The following is an 18,356-nucleotide window of genomic DNA, read 5'->3' as shown; positions in this document are numbered from 1 at the left end:
ACGCTCTCGGTAGCCGATGTGAACATTCACAAAGCCGGTGGGCCAGACGGATTACCAGGGCATGTACTCAAAGCATGCGCGGACCAACTGTCAAATGTCTTCACTGACATTTTTAACCTCTCCCTGACAGAGTCTGTAATAACTACATGTTTCAAGCAGACCACCATAGTCCCTATGCCCTGAGAAGCGAAGGTAACCTGCTTAATTGTTTACCGCCCCGTGGCACTCACGTAGGTAGCCATGAAATGCTTTGAAAGGCTGGTCATGGCTCACTTCAACAGCATCCTCCCGGACACCCTAGACCCAATCCAATTCGCATACCGCCCCAACAGATCCACAGATGACTCAATCGCACTCCACACTGCTCTTTCTCACCTGGACAAAAGGAACACCTATGTGAGAATGCTGTTCATCTACTACAGTTCAGCGTTCAACACCATAGTGCCCACAAAGCTCATCACTAAGCTAAGGACTCTGGGACTAAACCCCTCCCTCTGCAACTGGATCCTGGACTTCCTGATGGGCCTCCCCCAGGTGGTAAGAGTAGGCAACAATACGTCTGCCACGCTGATCCTTAACACCGGGGCCCCTCAGGGGTGTGTACATAGTCCCGTCCTGTATTCCCTGTTCACCCACGACTGCGTGGCCAAACACAACTCCAACACCATCATTAAGTTTGCTGACGACACAACAGTGGTAGGCCGGATCACCGACAATGATGAGACGGCCTATAGGGAGGAGGTCAGAGAACTGGCAGTGTGGTGCCAGGATAACAACCTCTACCTCAATGTGAGTAAGACAAAGGAGCTGATGGTGGACAACAGGAAAAGGCGGGCCGAAAAGGCCCCCATTAACATCGACGGTGCTGTAGTGGAGCGGGTCGAGAGTTTCATGTTCCTTGGCGTCCACATCAACGAACTATCATGGTCCAAACATACCAAGACAGTCGTGAAGAGGGCACGACAGAACCATTTCCCCCTCAGGAGACTGAAAAGATTTGGCATGGGTCCCCAGATCCTCAAAAGGTTTAGTTATACGCTGTTTTCTCTGCTACCGCACGGCAAGTGGTACCGGAGCGCCACGTCTAGGACCAAAAGAGCCCTCAAAAACTTCTACCGCCAAGCCATTAGACTGCTGAGCAATTCATAAAAATCGCCACCGGACAATTTATATTGAACCCCCCCCTCCCTTTTGTACACTGCTGCTACTCGCTGTTTGTTTGTTGCCTATGCATAGTCACTTCACCTACATGTACAGATTACCTCAACTAGCCTGTACCCCTGCACACTGACTCAGTGCTGACGCCACCTTGTATATCGCCTCGCTATTCTTATTGTGTTACTTTTTATTATTACTTTTTATTTTTTTGCCTACTTGGTAAATATTTTCTTGTTCTTGAACTGCACTGTTGGTTAATGGCTTGTAAGTAAGCATTTCACGGTAAAGTCTACACTTATTGTATTCGGTGCATGTGGCAAATAAAGTTTCATTTGTATGGGTTTTGACTGACAGACGTTCTGAACTTTACCATCAAGCGACTAGAAGTTGCTCCCATCCCCCCTGGTAATTGGACATCTTTAGCACATTTGTGGTTGTCTTAGTGAGGGAAATGCTGTAAATAAAGATGACTCGAGGTATTTTGAAAGATGAGACGTTGAGGATTATGATAGGTACCGCTTTCATGTCATAAAATCAAGCCAAACAACCGTGAGTCCAAGTGTGCAATTGTACATTTTACAATTCTAAAAATCATATACTATGTTTGATGTACCGTTACAACATGACATGGTGTCATCTAATCATTTTCCAATTATCTCCAAACTGTTCTCTTTCAATTGCTACCATTGTTATGTATATGCTCGAATGCTTCCCACAGTTGTTGGCTGGATGTTCATTGGGTGGTGGACCATTCTTGATACACACAGGAAACTATTGAGCATGAAAAACCCAGCAGCATTGCAGTTCTTGACACAAACCGGTGTGCCTGGCACCTACTACCATACCCGGATCAAAAGCACTTAAATATTTTGTCTTGACCATTCACTCTCTGAATGGCACACATACACAATCTATGTCTCAAGGTTTAAAAATCCTTCTTTAATCTATATCCTGCCCGTCATCTACACTGACTTGAAGTGGATTTAATAGGTGCCATCAATAAGGGATCATAGCTTTCACCTGGATTGAACTGGTCAGTCTGTCATGGAAAGAGCAGTTGTTCCTAATGTTTTGTGCACTCAGGTATAGTTCAATGAGCGATACAGGCAGTTTGAAGGTTTCATAGTGTTTCTGAGCATACCTCTGTGTTCTGCAGACGTGTATGACCCATCTTTAATCGGAGACAAGGGCAAGTGGTACGCCCACCAGCTGCAGCCAGTGTTCTACCGTGTGTATGACGGCAGCTCCCGGCTGGCTGAGGCCATGAGCGGACCCCTAGAAGATGAGGCCAACGACTCGGACCCCACAGACGACAGGTAAAAAATAAAACAAGACCTCCACGGTTGGAAGGTATGTTTTTTTGATACTACTGTGATAATATAATTGACAAAATGTTAAATTAACGATTTTTTTCAGCGCCAGGTACTGTCAATGTGGAAAACATGTTAGTGCGCCATTTAGCTGTGTAAAAAACTAGATCTGAAAGGAGGTCCTTTCCAGTGTTTGATCTGTGCACGTGTGCATCATTTGTGTGTTTGTGTGTGTGCACGTGCGGCCGACGGAGACAGTGCAGAAGAAGCAACATGGTAGGCCATAGAATGTTGATAGACAACACATTAGCCACTAGATGGCGTACTCTAAACATTAACTAGTAGATATGCCAGTTGGCTCAATAGTTAGCTTGCTGGTCTTGCTAGAAATGATGGTATGAGTTGAGGTTAATTTTAGTCTGAGAAAGGGTTAGTTAACGTTTTTCAGTTAGCCTTCTGTAGACATGTAAGTTGTCACCAGGATGGGGTCCGGGGTAATGCTACTCTGTTTTGTCTCCGTGGCAGTGACAGTGAGGCTGGCTACGATGACTCCAGTTCTTCCTACTCGTCACTTGGAGACTTGGTGAGCGAAATGATCAAATGTGACATCCAAGGGGACACGCCAAGTAAGTATCTGTGCCATTTCACCAAGGCTGCATTTACCCAGGAAACCCAATTATATTATTTTGTCCAATTATTGGCAAAAGACCAATTAGCTGAAAAAAAGATCAGATTTGGGCTGCCTGTGTAATTGCAGCCCAAGAACCACCCAGCTTACACATGCTTATTGTTATGACCAAAAAAAACCGGTAAATTCCACTGATTATAATAACCGACAATTGTTTTCATCTTGAAAAATGGCAACCTAAAATGACCAATTCCTTTCAGAAACCGTCACGAGCTAAACATTTTGTTTTGTGACCCTTTTGCCATCAACACTAACTAATATCTGTCTTTTGGTGTCGTAGACCTGGATCCCCCTACCCACGCTGCACTGGGAGACGCCAGCGAAGTGGAGTTCCAGGACTTCCAGGAGTTCAAGGGAGGAGACGGTCCCCTCCCCCAAGAGAAGGCACTGCCCGAGGGGGGCGACGGAGCTCCTGAACCTCCTGATGGACAAGCCCTCCGCTCGAGCTCCAGCACAACCGCCAGCTCCAGCCCTAGCACAATCATCCAGGGAGTCAACAATGTCAGTGAACCCCTCAATTTACATCTGTATAAAATGAGTTTTTTTCTTCTTCTTCCTTCTCATAAAGTGTCAATCTCGTGTATTGAATATCAACCATTAGTGTCCATTGATTGATGTTCATTGTGTCCAGGAGCAGGCAGAACCAGTGGAAATGGAGGCATTGGCCAGTGCAGCTCTACAGAACCCTGTCCCGGGATTGGGCGCTCCACCCTTCTCCAGACCTCCCCCAGACGCTGCCCCGGTGGGACCAGCCAATAAGAAGGGAGAGTACGACAACCCCTACTTTGAGCCTCAGTATGGCTTCCCCGCTGAGGAGGACCCTGAGGCAGAAGACCAAGAGGAGACGTACACGCCGCGGTTCAACCAGAACCTCAATGGCAACAAGTACGTTACAACACACCTACGTTACAACACACCTACGCCATAACGATGTACACACAAACAAGCATCATAAGCCGCACATTCTGAAAACATAGTTAAAAAAAAACTAACTGAAGTATACTTATATCTCTTAAACACACTCACTCAATTAAGTCTCCGCTTCTGAATTCTGCGTCTGTGATATGCCTCTGGTGTAGCAGTCGAAAAACTAAGCTAACAAAGCGTGACAGACCTCTAACATTTGTTCTGCTCCACAGAGCCCAACGCCCCCTGAGGCCCAGCAGCCTAAAGCTGCCTGGAGAGTCGGACGGAGAGGGCGACTCCCGCAACAGTTCTCCAAACTCCACCATCTCCAACAACAGCAGTGATGGCTTTGGGGGCCTCATGTCCTTTGCCAGTGAGTCTCCTTAACCAGGGTCAATTTCAGTTGTATGATCGTCACAGATCTGAAAGGGCTGGATAGGTGACGGTTAGACTTTGTCCTCCAAAGCGGAGCTTTTTTGCCCTTCTGCTCGTCTATCCTGTCCTATGGGATCTTTGGACACTGAAGGGGGAATGGGTAAGGGTTACCCAGCGGGCAATACTGGTTGCTGGTCTTCTCAACCAGGAAGACAACCAGAAATATATAGTTTACAACCAGAAATTAACAATATTTGCCAGCTAGGTTGGGATTGAAATGGAACTTGACGATGGGCTGCAAATCATCACGGGTAATACTATAGGATGGTGAAACGTGGTTAAATGTTGGTTGCTTTGATAGACTTCATCAGCGACGCTCTCCCTTTCACTGCAGGTAATCTGTACAAGAACCACGGTTCCAGCTTTAGCCTCTCCAACCTGTCTGTACCCAACAAGGGGGGGCTGAGGGAGAAGGCCGCTGGGGCTGGGCCCTTCCCCAATCTCAAAGGTACAGTACTAATGCAGCCCTTTGCCCTGTTTTGTCCACCTTTCACGTTACTGTCACTCCTCCTTCATCTCTCTTTCTATCTCTGACTTTTATCCATCTCATTTCCTTCTCCATTTCACTCTCTGTGGCTGTATTCCACTCATTTCACTCTCTGTGGCTGTATTCCACTCCTATCTGTTTTCTGTACAGTTTTTGTGCCCTACAGCCGATTGCGGTCAGGTTTGTCAGTTGAAGGCAGTAAAGGCAGGCTGTTTACTAAAAACAACAGAATGGTGTCGGAGTATACAAGTCATTAAAACCAGTGTAGACCGCTGATTGGCCAGCTCAATGAGCCAACATGATGTGATGTTCTATGAGGAAATAACAGGCATTTTTTAAAACTGACTTTGAGGTGGGGGGTTTTTCCCCTCCAATTTATGCTTTGGCCACAAATACAAGTATGGGATGAGTTAACAACATGATTCGGGTACGGGTTAACAGAATATTACTTTTCAAAGTAAGACAGTTAGGCCTTCACTGGACAGTTAGGCCTAATTTAACCTGGTGTGGAGAAGGAAGGAGCGAAGATGACATAACAATGTGTAACTCTGACTGACGTTGAACTTCTTTAACATCAGCATATTTCTTCCTCAGAGGCTGTTGCTTTGTTTGCACTACGTAAAGTTAGTATTGACAGTATGTCAAGTAAGCATTCAGTGCTCATGCTGAGATGTCTGGCATGCCAGTTTAGGCTACACAGTATTAGCATTTATGCAACTTCACCATGTAAATGTCTATTTTATTTCCTTTTGCCTTTTCCCCTCTATTTTAATTTACAAAAATATTGAATATTTTAATTTTGACTTAGAGGAGGAAATTGAGGAAGGTTTGTAGAAATCTTTATTTGGATTTTTTTAATGAATAAATAGACTTTCATTCTAAATTTGTATTTGTCTGTCTGTGGACTGTCATGTTGATGTAAGTTAGGCAATAGGTGGATATTGAAGACCCCGTTTTCAATGTTCCCAATCCCAGATGGTTGCCTGATTTTGTTATGGGAACATTTGTGAGAGAACATAAGAAATGCATGTGTTAAACTCAATAACCCCACGCTGTGTGAGACAGCTGCCATAGCAACAACATTTGTTTCTTTTTTCCTTTTGATGGTGATTTTGTTTTGTCTTGACTGTTCAGATGACAGCCCGGCTAGTACCCCGGGTAGCCCGGGTCCAGACAGTCCGGGTATGTTATTGTCTGGTGTGGTAGTTTGTTTTGCCCTACAACTAGCTCCATCTTTGACCCCCTTGATCCTACCTGAGTCCATATTACTCAGGTTGCATACTAGGAGATATACCTGTATTTTCATTCATGTATATCCATATCCTTCCCTCTGTTTCCTTGTTATTCCTCTCTGTTTGGTGGGAGTCTGATGCGCTATGATGCACACATTTATAGACGACAGATCTCTTAATTTGCATACATATTTTATGTGGCATTTTCACATTTAGTGTTTTTTTTCTCTTGGTTTCCCAGCAGGGTTGGGCTCAAGTCCGTTTTCAATTCCACTCAATGTTTGAGGATGAATTGACATTCAGTTCCTTACCCATTGCTTTCGATGAGGATTTTTCATTTCATCGATTGAAGTACAATTGATTACCCAAGTGGACTGGAATTGAAATGAAACTGACACCTGATCTGCTTGCTCTGTGCGGTCTGTTACCTTGCTCGCTCGCTTGTTCGGTGGCTCTCCATCGTTCTTGTGTGTTCTCCGTCTGAGGTCTCTGTGGTCCGAGAGCCCATAAACTCGCTCTCTTCTGGACGTAGACACTTAAAATTGGCAAATGCTTTCTCCCACCCCTAGATGGTCTAAAAAGATATAGGGGTCCTAACAAAAACCACATGTAGGATTGGTCATGAAATTTAATGGCTATTACCTTTTGAGATTAAGTCCCAACATTTCTTTGTAAGAAATGTCCTTCCCCATTCCTTGGTCTCCCTCGTACTTTCTTTTTCTCCTTTTTATTTTCTGCACTCTTTGTGCGCTCTGTCAATGTGTTGCTGTGCATGTGTGTTGTGGGTTGATGTTCAGACTGGTTCGGTCTGGGCCGGTGTCCCTCTCTGTCCCTCTTTCCACTTCTCTGCACTAATTCTGGGTTTTGTGTCCAGTATTTGGACTAAATTCTCTAATGGAGATAATTACAGAGGCCGGTCCGGTGAGTGGAGAAGGTGGGTTCCGCCCTTTAAAACTGCGTGGGCTGCATGCTTCTCCTAGCCAGTCAACTACATCTCCCAGCATCCTCCTCACTCACCCTCTCACTCCTCTGTCACCTGACGTGCACCATCGAGAGATCATTCATCGTCATACATCGAGTCGGTCCTGTTGTCTTTCACCATCCATAGTGACTGTTCCCCCAATCACTAACCTTTGCCGAGTCACTCCACCCATCCACACGTCTTTGCGTTAGTTTGAGTTGGGCCCTCACGATCTTAGCTTGTTAGAAGCTGTGCATCCCATATTGACAATTGTGAAGATGATGCCATTATTTTATTTTTTGTGCCAATCTAAGTCTCTGCATTCCACAGTATTGTATGGGACCTGACAAGATGTTGATTCGAGTTGGTCAACATCAGCTTTCCCATTATTCTTCAAGCCAAGCAAGAAGCTATATTTGCTTGTTTGGCCACCTCTTTGGTCTCACACATACACACCTAGACCTCCCATCACCTTGCCAGTGGAGGCAGGCCGTAGCCAATCAAAACTGCTACCCTGTAGGTAAGGCATGACATCATTCTTCCAGTGCTGGCAGTTAGTTTTAAACACTGTTCCATTGTTAATTGAATTAAGGAGTGCGGTCTCGCAGCACCAAGAGTGCTGTTCTGTCTTACTTCCTAAACTCATAGTCACCGGTTTTGATTGGAGTTGTCATTGGACACTTAGCTGGCTTTGCGGTTACTGAGCATCTGTACCAGTACCACAGTGATCAAATGGAATGGAATAGTTTGAAGTGCTTTGATGCATGTTGTACGACTTATGGACGATGCTTCGGAAAATGTGGGGCAAAATGGCTTCGTTGTCAGGTGAGGTTTTGGTAACATGCGGTGATAGAGCCTACAATCATGCCTATGTAATGCCATGGTAAAATTGGATATACCGGTAACAGCCGTTGTCTGTATGACAAGGATCCAATGCATATTTGGTGGATGTATTTATTTGTATCCTCACATTCAAGACATTACCTTTAGCTTAAATGTTCAAAGTGTCAAACAGGCTACCCACGGGGCAAAAACTGGTTGAATCAACGTTGTTTCCACGTCATAAAAAAAAAGTCATGCTGAATCACTGTGCAAAAAGTCATCAACGTAAGGGAATACATTTTTTTTTTTGGTGTTGATTCTCTTTAGTTGACAACTCAACCAAATGTAAATCAAAAATAGACGTTGAACGGTCTGTCCAGTGGGTAAGCTATGTAGGCGCAACAATATTATAATCAGTTTGATAATAATATTGTTCACAGGCCAAATCTCTGCAGGGGATCCACCATACTATTATATGCCATGGCACTGTGTTCATGTGTCTGTCAAACTGTACAAGGTGACTAACCGTATGAACACTACAGTGTGGAGCGTTCCGTTAGCCGTGTGTATGTGTGTGTGATTGTTGACCCATCTGTATTTTGTTGTTCTTTTTCTGCATGACACACAACTTGTCTTGTTGCCATGCAGATCCCGCTCCAATCTGATCTCGCCTCTGTTCTCTGCCAATGTGTGATGCCCAAACACAGCGCCATATTGACTCCTTCTGTGTGGCGTCCCAGTTGATCTGTCCCTCACCTTCTTAGTGTCTGAATATGAAACCTGTAGCTCAGCTAGTCATTAGTTAGTGTCCCCGCCACTGAAAATGTATGTGTGTGAGTGTGTCCTTTCATGTATGCAGGATGTGTCCCATCTTTGTCTGTTAGTCTTTGATGTGGTTTTCTAATTAGTACATTGTAGACTGTGATTTAGGGGCTTTGTAGTGAAGTGTCTTAGCTCCTCCTGTATCAAGTCGGCTAGTTTTTCTGTTTGTATGTCCCCGACTTGTCGTTGGTTATGGTTTTGTGTTTTCCATGGTATTTACTATGTTCTATATGACTCCTGCAGGAGGCGCCCGCGGTCCCCCCAGGGCGCTTGTTGACCAGAAGTCGTCGGTCATTAAGCACAGTCCCACGGTCAAGAGAGAGTCCCCTTCACCCCAGGGTCGTGCCAACAACACCAGGTAACAGACCTCTATGAGACTGTATTACCAGGACTTTGCTGTCATGGCATTCTTTGACAACTCACGCTGACTGCCATATTTGAATTAGTTTACCACCTTCATGGCATAATGACTTCATGGTATCCTGTTGGCCATCAAAAAAACTAAAGCTGGTTGTCATAAACTTTCTTACCAATATAATGTCAAATGACAGACCTGGATAGGTGATATATCAATCCTCTTTAGGAGAAGGGTTGTCTAACTTAAGAGCCAGTGGTGATGTATACAACAAAGGGGAGTGTGATCTGAGTGACTGAACCAGAGCTGGGTCTGTCCCAGTGAGAACCAGCAGTTCCTGAAGGAGGTGGTGCAGAGTGTGTTGGAGGGCCAAGGCGTGGGCTGGCTCAACATGAAGAAGGTACGCCGCCTGCTGGAGAACGAGCAGCTGCGCGTCTTCGTGCTGAGCAAGCTGAACCGTGCCGTCCAGTCCGAGGAGGATGTCAGGCAGGAGGTCATCCGTGATGTGGTGAGTGTAGAAAGGAATTGGGCAAGAGAGGGGGAGAGAAGATGTAATTGTGTTTTTAACCTTGATTTTGAATTAAAGCTGAATAACACCTTTCAATTAAACCGTGCGTGTGTGTTCTACTCTTCAGGAGATTGGCAGGAAGGTTTACAAGGGCATGTTAGACATACTGAAGTGCACAGTTTCTAGTCTGGAACACTCGTACACCAATGCCGGGCTTGGAGGCATGGCCAGCGTCTTCGTTCTGCTGGAAATCGCACGCACCCACTACCAAACCAAAGGTAATGTTCAGAAAACCTATAGTCAACTGAAAGTGTCAACATTTTCTCTCAAAGGACACATTTAATCAGCATGTCATGCCCCCTCCCAAACGATGACTTAAATATTTCCTCTGGAAAAAAATGAAAGTTACTGATGCTTTATTCTTGTTTGAAAGAAGTGCTTAACAGCGTTTCATACACTCCACTTAAAGGCAACGTAAGTAGTGGATAGGAAAAGCAGTGCAATCTGGATAATTTCTGGTTCCAGACTTTTTTTGTCTTTTTCTTTTATCAACTCATCTGAAAAGTAAACAATATGTTTTTACAGCAGTGAGTTCAGGTTTAATCTCTGAGTCAGTACCGCCAAAGCATGCCTAATCTTTAGGTGACCTTTGCAGTTTAATTAAGCATTCACTGAGCGAATTACAACTAGGGATGTGACAAACGATAAAAAAAATAAAAAAACATTTAATAAAAATTCTACTCAAAATCACAATGCAGCTTTGTTACTGCCAGCAACGGGTTGGGTCTCGGTGCATCCCTTTTAGATGGGTAAGCATTGCACATCTACTGCCATTACTATACCTCAATTCCACCTTGCAAAGTTTGCATTTCCTTCCTCACGTAACTTCTTAAAATATTGCAATCAGGACTTCGCTGCTTGCCTTTCTCTACCATTTTTCCAACCGTTACCGACGATGACGTACTGTTGGAGCATCGACTCCAAAATAATTGATTCTTCGACTCCTTGCATGTCGACTCCCATTTCTAAGTGCTAAGATTGGATTCTGCTAGGAATCACTCCTAAAATGTGGATTTTTTTGGGAACGGAAGAAATTGATTAGTTGCCATACTTACGAGAATACACTCACATATTTCATAGCTAGCTAGCAGAGGGAGGGGAGGGGCACAGTATAGGCATGTTGGTCACCAGGCAGGTAGACAGAACCTACCTATCGGCAATCAAAAGCTGCATCTCGCAATTTCTTGGCCTACAATGTCTCGCAACTGCAGGGCCTATCATCAATGAATAAACTAGAATATTCTACATGCAACAGACCGTAGACAGAACACATGTAATCATTAGTCTAAATAGTTGCAAAACATTTTGCATCTTCTTAGAGATCAAATCCCGTTAACGGGATCGATTTGACAACATCCGGTGACATGGCAGAGTGCCAAATTCGAATTAAATTATTAGTAATATTTTACTTTCATACAATTTACTTTCAAGTGCAATACACCAAATTCAAGCTTTATTTCTTGTTAATCCAGCCACCGTGTCAGATTTCAAAAAGGCTTTACAGCGAAAGCAAAACATGCTATTATCTGAGGACAGCACCCAATCAAACAAACACATGACATTCATATTTCAACCCGCCAGGCATGACACAAAACTCAGAAATAACGATATAATTCATGCCTTACCTTTGAAGAGCTTCTTCTGTTGGCACTCCAATATGTCCCATAAACATCACAAATGGTCCTTTTGTTTGATCAATTCCATCGTTATATCTCCAAAATGTTCATTTATTAGGCGCGTTTGATTCAGAAAAACACCGGTTCCTACTCGCCCGACATTATCTAATAAGTTACATGTAAACTTTGTCCAAACATTTCAAACAACTTTCCTAATCCAACTTTAGGTATTTTTTTACGTAAATAATCGATAAAATTTAAGACGGGATAAACTGCGTTCAATAGCGAATAAAATGATAGTGGAGCGAGCTTCAGGTCGCGCGCCCAACCACAACAGTACACTTCGCTATCCACCCAGATAGGAAATGGCTACTTCTTCATTACTCAAAGGAAAAACATCAACCAATTTCTAAAGAGTGTTGACATCTAGTGGAAGCAATAGGAACTGCAACCAAGTGCCTTAGAAATCTGGATCCACATAGAAAACCCATTGAAACACTGTCACCTCTTCAACAACAAAATCCTGGATGGTTTGTCCTCTGGGTTTCCCCTGCCAAATAAGTTCTGTTATACTCATAGACATTATTCAAACACTTTCAGAAACTGTTTCAGAGTGTTTTCTATCCAAATATACTAATAATATGCATATCCTAGCTTCTGGGCCTGAGTAGCAGGCAGTTTATTTTGGGCACACTTTTCATCCGGACGTGAAAATACCACCCCCTAGACTAGAGATGTTAATTAAACAAGTTTCTATTGGAAAATGCAAGTAGCTTCCAACCTTTTTTGTTCCGTTTAAGAAACATTTCGCAGTATGGGCATAATGAATACGCCACAGGCATCCAGAAAAAAATATGTGCATAGACTGGTTGGTTGTTTAGCAACAATGATGATGCATGCGCAACTATGGGGCAAAACAGACTGGGTTGGCTTAGATTGTTAACATGTAAACTATATTTAGTCTCCAATGTTTATTGAAAACAAACACATTTGCACAATGAGCACTTTTTGTCTCTCAAATACATCTTTACAGTTGTTGATTAGCTAGCTTGTGAATTATTGCCATATTCGCATTGACATGAAATCAGTCAAATTACCTCAGAACAAGACCTGGTATCAAGAACAAGATGAAACTCGCTGAAATGTGTCACTTACGATTCCCCACATGGCAGTTTCTTGTCAGTGTTGGTAGCCATCTGGCCATCCAGAATCACAACTCAAAGACTTCTGCCCAGCTTATGTATGCACATCATTTTCTTAATGTTAAAGATCCCAATTTCGTTTTAGCGCTTGAACGTTCACACCCCTACAAAACAACCGTCTATTCTAACCTTCAAACCTCCTACTGCAGCTCTACACTGTTTCTTTATTCTCTCGCTACTATCTCTTTCCCTTCTTCCCTATTCTTCTCCCTTTCCCCCCTTGGTGGCCCCAGTAGACCCAGAGAAGCACAAGAGGAGCCCCAGTGACTCTGCAAGCAGCCCGGGCAGCAAGGACAGCCCGTCTGCTCGCATGGAGGGCACCAGGCCCCCGGTGCTCCTCCTCGTTCCCCGTCTCCAACTGCCGCACCCCACCTCGGGGGGAAAAGACACCCACCACTTTGACACCCGGAGTCTGAACGAGGAGAATTTTATTGCCTCCATTGGTGTGTAGCCCACCCCATCCCCCCCTTGCATGCGCTCTGAGAGCACCCCTTGCCCCCATGCTCACCAGTCTAAACCCTACCCTACCCCTTGACCCACCTCTCTCCAACCAGGCAACAAGGGGAGTGCTTTCCCCTTAGAAAAAGAGCCCCTTATGATATTCCATCCACTTTGACCCACACCACTGATGTGCGCCCAATGGGTCAGCATTTAAAGCTGTAAAACTCTGAAATATATTTGGAACATAAATACACTATGCTGGTTTGCCGTAATATTTGTACACAGGTTGCACATTTGCACATCATGCAACTCCAACCAAATTTGACAAATAACCACATTTGAATTCCAGATCTGGCCTTGGATAATATGTTGCTACGTGTGTGAGATTGGAACAGCTTTGAGCGGTGTAGGCGTGTGTGAAATATTGCATTGAGTCTCCCCGGCCTGGATGTGTTATGTGTTCCTCCCACCCTCTGAATGTTGAGTGCCCCTGTTTGCCACCTCGTGGAGTCCTCCTTTGTTTGCCTCCTAGCACCTTGACTGTGCATGTCTCCGTTTTCTGTTGTCTTCTCGAAACTCCAAATCTGCAGTACCGTGCTAAGGAGTCTGACCACCTGTCTCTGCCTTTACTGCAGGTTTCCTTAAAGCGTGCCGTACAAGTAGAAGTTCTCTCAGCTCTAGCATGGAGGGTGGAGCGTCACTCCCCAGTAAACAGGCCCAAGGAAGAGACAAATGTCATGCTCACCGTTAGCAAGCCACAGTTGGCATTTAGTTTAGTGATAGGGCTAATTTAACACTGACCATTGTGGAAAAGGAGTGAAACATTGCTTCTCCTTTCGACCACCATTCTACTATCTCAAATGTTGCTTTGGGTCTGTATACAGGGGACAGATTCACCCAACACCCTCAATCTCCCCACCTACCAACCTACCCTCACTTCACCAGCCCCTTTTCTCTCTTTGGGAAGATGCAGCTTCAATTCTACAGAATGTCTTTTTGAGACTTGCACCCCTGCTTCTGCAACAGCTCCATTCAACCTGCTGGCTAGCAGGTCGGCCACTCCATCCCCATTCCATGCCCTTCACCAAGCCCTGCTGCCTCTGTCACACTGGTTCTGGAGAGCCACACACTGCTAGCCAATAAGTTAACGCCTCGGTCACAGAACATTTTCAAGGAACACCAGAATTCTCCCTTGTGTGGTTCTCCAGGACCATGGTCCAGGAGTGTTGGGTGTGTTGTAATGTTACACCTCAGTAGCAGTAACTGGCAATGGATCTAACTCTGCATACAGATAATTATGTCATAGTTTTCCATATTGCCAAGCTGAAATGTGACTACTCTCAGACATTACAAAACATCCTCAATTGTTAAATTAACATATTTTTTTAATGCTTAATTTTGTTTTATGTTATGGTTTATCTAATGCTCATCCTCCATACCTGCCTACTCAACCAGCTCTCTGACACTCTCTCTGTCTTTCTCTCCTTGCTTGCAATGCATCTTGGGTAGAATTGTGGAGCAGGCACCATGAAAAGGATAAGCAAAAAGCTATGGAAAAACAACAGAGTAAGATATTTTTCACACACAAAAAAAGACTGGGGTATTGCACAACTGCCAGGTCTTAACATTTCCATGCCCTTTTCTCCACCTTTTCCCAACCTACCTATGTTGATTAGTCACAAATGATTTAAATAGTTAATGTAAGTGATCATGTTGACATAGATAATGATTCTAGGACTTTAGGTCCATAATCTTGATTTGAGGTGTGTACGTAACGTTTTGTAAATTTGGGGTGAATCATGTCTTGATATCAGTGGAATAACTGAGTTACGCTTGCATATCTCAAATCAGGAGTCATAATATAGGGAGTTCCTCTTTCTTTCCATAGATCTACTCTGTCATATGTTTGCCAACAACTTTTTCCATTCCTATTCACTGAGTTGTGAAATAGTCATTGGGAATGTAGTCTGTCAGACCCATACCTAATCCCAAACATTCCCTATTTTCCTGGGCTCTTGAGGTTCTATCAAAGATAAGTAAGTTGTGGCATTTTAATTTAGCAAATGTGCTTTTCAGGAAAAGCACTACATAGCAAGAAGTTAAATTGTACAAAAAAACAAACATAACTGAGCCATGAATGAATACACAATAGTTTGTTAGAGTACCAACAACTCTTGCAGGTTTGTTGGCTGCATGACCAAATGTATCACAGAAGTCAAGTCATGGTTACATTTGCATTGAACATTTGTACATTTGCACCATTGTAATTGACTGTACTTTCTTCCAATGTAAAGGTTTGATATCCTGGACTCTTCAAAATGTACAGATTGCAGGCCAGCATTTGTTTTAATTGTAGTAACATTTTCCTAGAGGTGCATTATGTGAGTCAAAACAAGGTGTTTCTGCAACAACTGACTGGTATATTAACAACAGCGCTGTTGGTCAATGCTTGTCTAAAAGAAAACTTGTGCAGAAAATGTTATCTCCTATTTTGACTGTTGCTCAGTTTGTCTGCATGCCTAACTGCCTGAGTCTGTATGTCAATTTTTGTAACTTTGACCTCTTTTATATTGGTATCTGCCTTTGTCAATTACAGTTTGATGTACATCTATCAATATTCCTACTGATTTTGCACTCTCCACTTGCCTCTGAATAGTCACATGCTTGGTCTATTGAAATCTGACAGCTGGGTCATGTTCATTAGGGCACACATAACAATGTTTTGCAACAGAAAACAAATGAGATATGATCTCTCTGTTTTGAGCCATTTTCTTCTGTTTTGGCCTACTGAACATGACTGATTTATTATACATTTCTTTGCTTCCTGAATATAAAAAAACAACAGCTGTTGTAACTGTTGTTCATTGAATTCCACAACAAAAAAAGAAAGGCAAGATCCTCTGGCTAAATGAAGTGTCCCTATTGTAGGGCCAGTATTTCCGGTCAATCCCAAAGTGATGGTATTAGAGGTCAGACACACCAATAGCGTTTGCTGGACGAGAGTACCTTGCATCTCTGAACATAATTTGCGAACTGAGTGCGCACCAATTTTACATGGAGAATCGTGTGAAAAGTGTCGTCATTCAAATCTGAAGACGAACGCTAAATCCACATTCAGTGCGATGTGTGCAAGCCTTTCAATAGCAGTTAGGTCACCAGCCCCCTCCCTCACTTCTCTGCCAGTTGCCAATCATGTGACACTCCATACGGGGGCAGTGTGGAAGTGCGCATGGCACCCGTGCTGACAACAACATGTATCCTGCAGGAGCGGAGGGGGCTAAGAAACAGCACCCTGCGCTGACTGACACGGAGGAGAAGAAGTCCCAGATCAGTGCTGACAGTGGCCTCAGTGTCACCTCTGGATCCCAGGTCTGTTCTTTTCCAAAGCCAGCTCTTGTAACTAAGTGAAGAATGCACACGTTGAATCTGACACTTGTTTCACGCCGGTTGTCCCCCAACTCTGGTGCTTGTCTGCTGGTTCTCATTCTTTTCAAAATGTCAGACATTTTCCTGTCAAAATGTAACGAGTACTTTTGGGTGTCAGGGAAAATGTATGGGAAAAGTACATTATTTTCTTTAGGAATGTAGTAAAGTAAAAGTTGCCATAAATAGTAAAGTACAGATACCCCAAAAAACAACTTAAGTAGAACTTTACACCACTGTCTGTCTGCTCACCTCTCTTTCTCGGTCTTGCTTTGCAGAAGAGTGAGACAGAGTCTGTGACCGGCACTGAACTGCCAGTCCTTACCAGAAGCACCAGCCAGGACTCAGAGGCCAGCACAGTGGTAGGGCGCGGCCAACACAGAGAAACAATCTCAACCCAATCCTTAGCCCCTCTCAACCTTACCTCAGTGTGACTCATCACAAGGCCCGCTTATCCCAAAGCGCAATTTTTATCCTTAGTCTTACATGGTTTACACTCAAGGTTCTACAGACTCATTTAAGATCAAGCCATACATCCCCAGTAACACTTATCCCAAACCAGGTTGCTTCCCAATCTTACTAAATTCCGAGCTTGATTCATTTCTAGTCTTTGCTAACTTTAGTCCTACTCATCTCTTGTCTTGCTTTGTCTCAGCCTGGCACAATGGCTGTTGTCAAAACCGTACGTGTCATACTAATCTACCTCTTCCCCAGTGTTTCTTAGCCTTAGTGTAACTCAGTGATCCTCAAGAAAACCTGTAGTACTGCAGCTCTCCAAGAGCAGGGTTGAGGAGTACTGATCTAACTCTTGCCTCTTTTAGCCTTAGTCAGTGTGAGTTCTCTGTCTCAGTATGCCTGATATTCACTCGTCTCCTGACACTTTGATCCCTGACCCCTCCAGATAAGTAACAGCTCAGGGGAGACACTGGGAGCCGACAGTGACTTGAGTAGCACTGCTGGGGAGGGCTTGGGTGGCAGGCAAGCCCCCCATCTCAACCTCTCCAGGGGAACACTGTCCGACAGCGAGGTTGAGACCAACCCGGCTACCAGCTCAGTGTTTGTGAGTGGAAAGTCCTTCCTGGCTGATCACACTGCTTGATTCACCAGTTAATATTAGTGCAACTGTTTTGTTTTTTGGGGTGTTTTTGATAAGTGCAAATGCATGCGGTACATGAAGTCTGCCTGTGGATGCCAATCTTGTAAATGCAGGAAAATCTTGAAAGTCTTTGGCAAGATGAATTTATCCCATGATTTATGTTTTGTGGTGTTTTCCCAGGGTAAGACCCAAAAGATGAAGCCTGGTGTGAAGGAGGCGAAGAATAAACTTGTGCCTGTCGTGGCTAAGGGGCCTCCCACCCAGCCCTTGGAAGACATCAGCATGAGGATTTACCTATGTGATGGCCTGCTGGGTACGTTCCAGATGACTGATGCTTTAGAAAGTCTGTGGTTTAACATCTATTCCAGTGCCGCCTTTAGTTTCCCTCTGTTCAACTTTGTGGTAAAAAGTTACAGTAGATATCTAGTAGCCTCAGTGAGATGTTGCATGCACAAAGTAAACAATATCAGGTCAGTCTCCGCAACATTGAAGAACGTTGAAGCGCGAGGCTAAACATCTCTGCTGGCTTGCATCGTGCTCATCTCACATCTGCGGTGCTGCTCGTTGTAATGTCATCTTGCTGAGTGAATCCTTCCTATAAGGAAAAACACACATACATACACACATACATACATACAGTGGGGCAAAAAAGTATTTCGTCAGCCACCAATTGTGCAAGTTGTCCCACTTAAAAATATGAGAGAGGCCTGTAATTTTCATCATAGGTACACTTCAACTATGACAGACAAAATGAGAAGAAAAAAAATCCAGAAAATCACATTGTAGGAATTTTAATGAATTTATTTGCAAATGATGGTGGAAAATAAGTATTTG

General features: G+C 43.9%; 1 protein-coding gene across 23 annotated transcripts in view; it reads left to right on the top strand.

Moving 5' to 3' along the window:
- Window positions 1-18,356, top strand: part of LOC135505670 (MAP kinase-activating death domain protein-like) — a 72,768-nt gene that overhangs the window by 35,137 nt on the left and 19,275 nt on the right. For 5 of the 23 annotated variants that reach the window (XR_010450305.1, XM_064924760.1, XM_064924784.1 and 2 more), the window contains 16 exons: window positions 2,315-2,474; window positions 2,727-2,744; window positions 2,994-3,094; window positions 3,437-3,657; window positions 3,788-4,041; window positions 4,296-4,435; window positions 4,832-4,945; window positions 9,065-9,179; window positions 9,498-9,684; window positions 9,812-9,962; window positions 12,796-13,005; window positions 14,513-14,569; window positions 16,269-16,372; window positions 16,705-16,788; window positions 17,328-17,486; window positions 17,703-17,835. Coding sequence is in view for 22 of the 23 variants with exons in the window: in XM_064924760.1 (XP_064780832.1) it covers window positions 2,315-2,474; window positions 2,727-2,744; window positions 2,994-3,094; window positions 3,437-3,657; window positions 3,788-4,041; window positions 4,296-4,435; window positions 4,832-4,945; window positions 9,065-9,179; window positions 9,498-9,684; window positions 9,812-9,962; window positions 12,796-13,005; window positions 14,513-14,569; window positions 16,269-16,372; window positions 16,705-16,788; window positions 17,328-17,486; window positions 17,703-17,835 (2,208 nt within the window). In the remaining variant the exon portion in view is untranslated. The remainder of the gene's footprint in view (window positions 1-2,314; window positions 2,475-2,726; window positions 2,745-2,993; window positions 3,095-3,436; window positions 3,658-3,787; window positions 4,042-4,295; window positions 4,436-4,831; window positions 4,946-9,064; window positions 9,180-9,497; window positions 9,685-9,811; window positions 9,963-12,795; window positions 13,006-14,512; window positions 14,570-16,268; window positions 16,373-16,704; window positions 16,789-17,327; window positions 17,487-17,702; window positions 17,836-18,356) is intronic. The other 18 variants (XM_064924853.1, XM_064924844.1, XM_064924801.1 and 15 more) reach the window with 12 other exon arrangements.

This window comes from Oncorhynchus masou, chromosome 2 (assembly GCF_036934945.1).
Source record: "Oncorhynchus masou masou isolate Uvic2021 chromosome 2, UVic_Omas_1.1, whole genome shotgun sequence".
NCBI classification, from domain to species: Eukaryota; Metazoa; Chordata; class Actinopteri; order Salmoniformes; family Salmonidae; genus Oncorhynchus; species Oncorhynchus masou.
The sequence above is the reverse complement of the archived record's forward strand: the minus strand, read 5'-3'. Positions and strand labels throughout refer to the sequence as shown.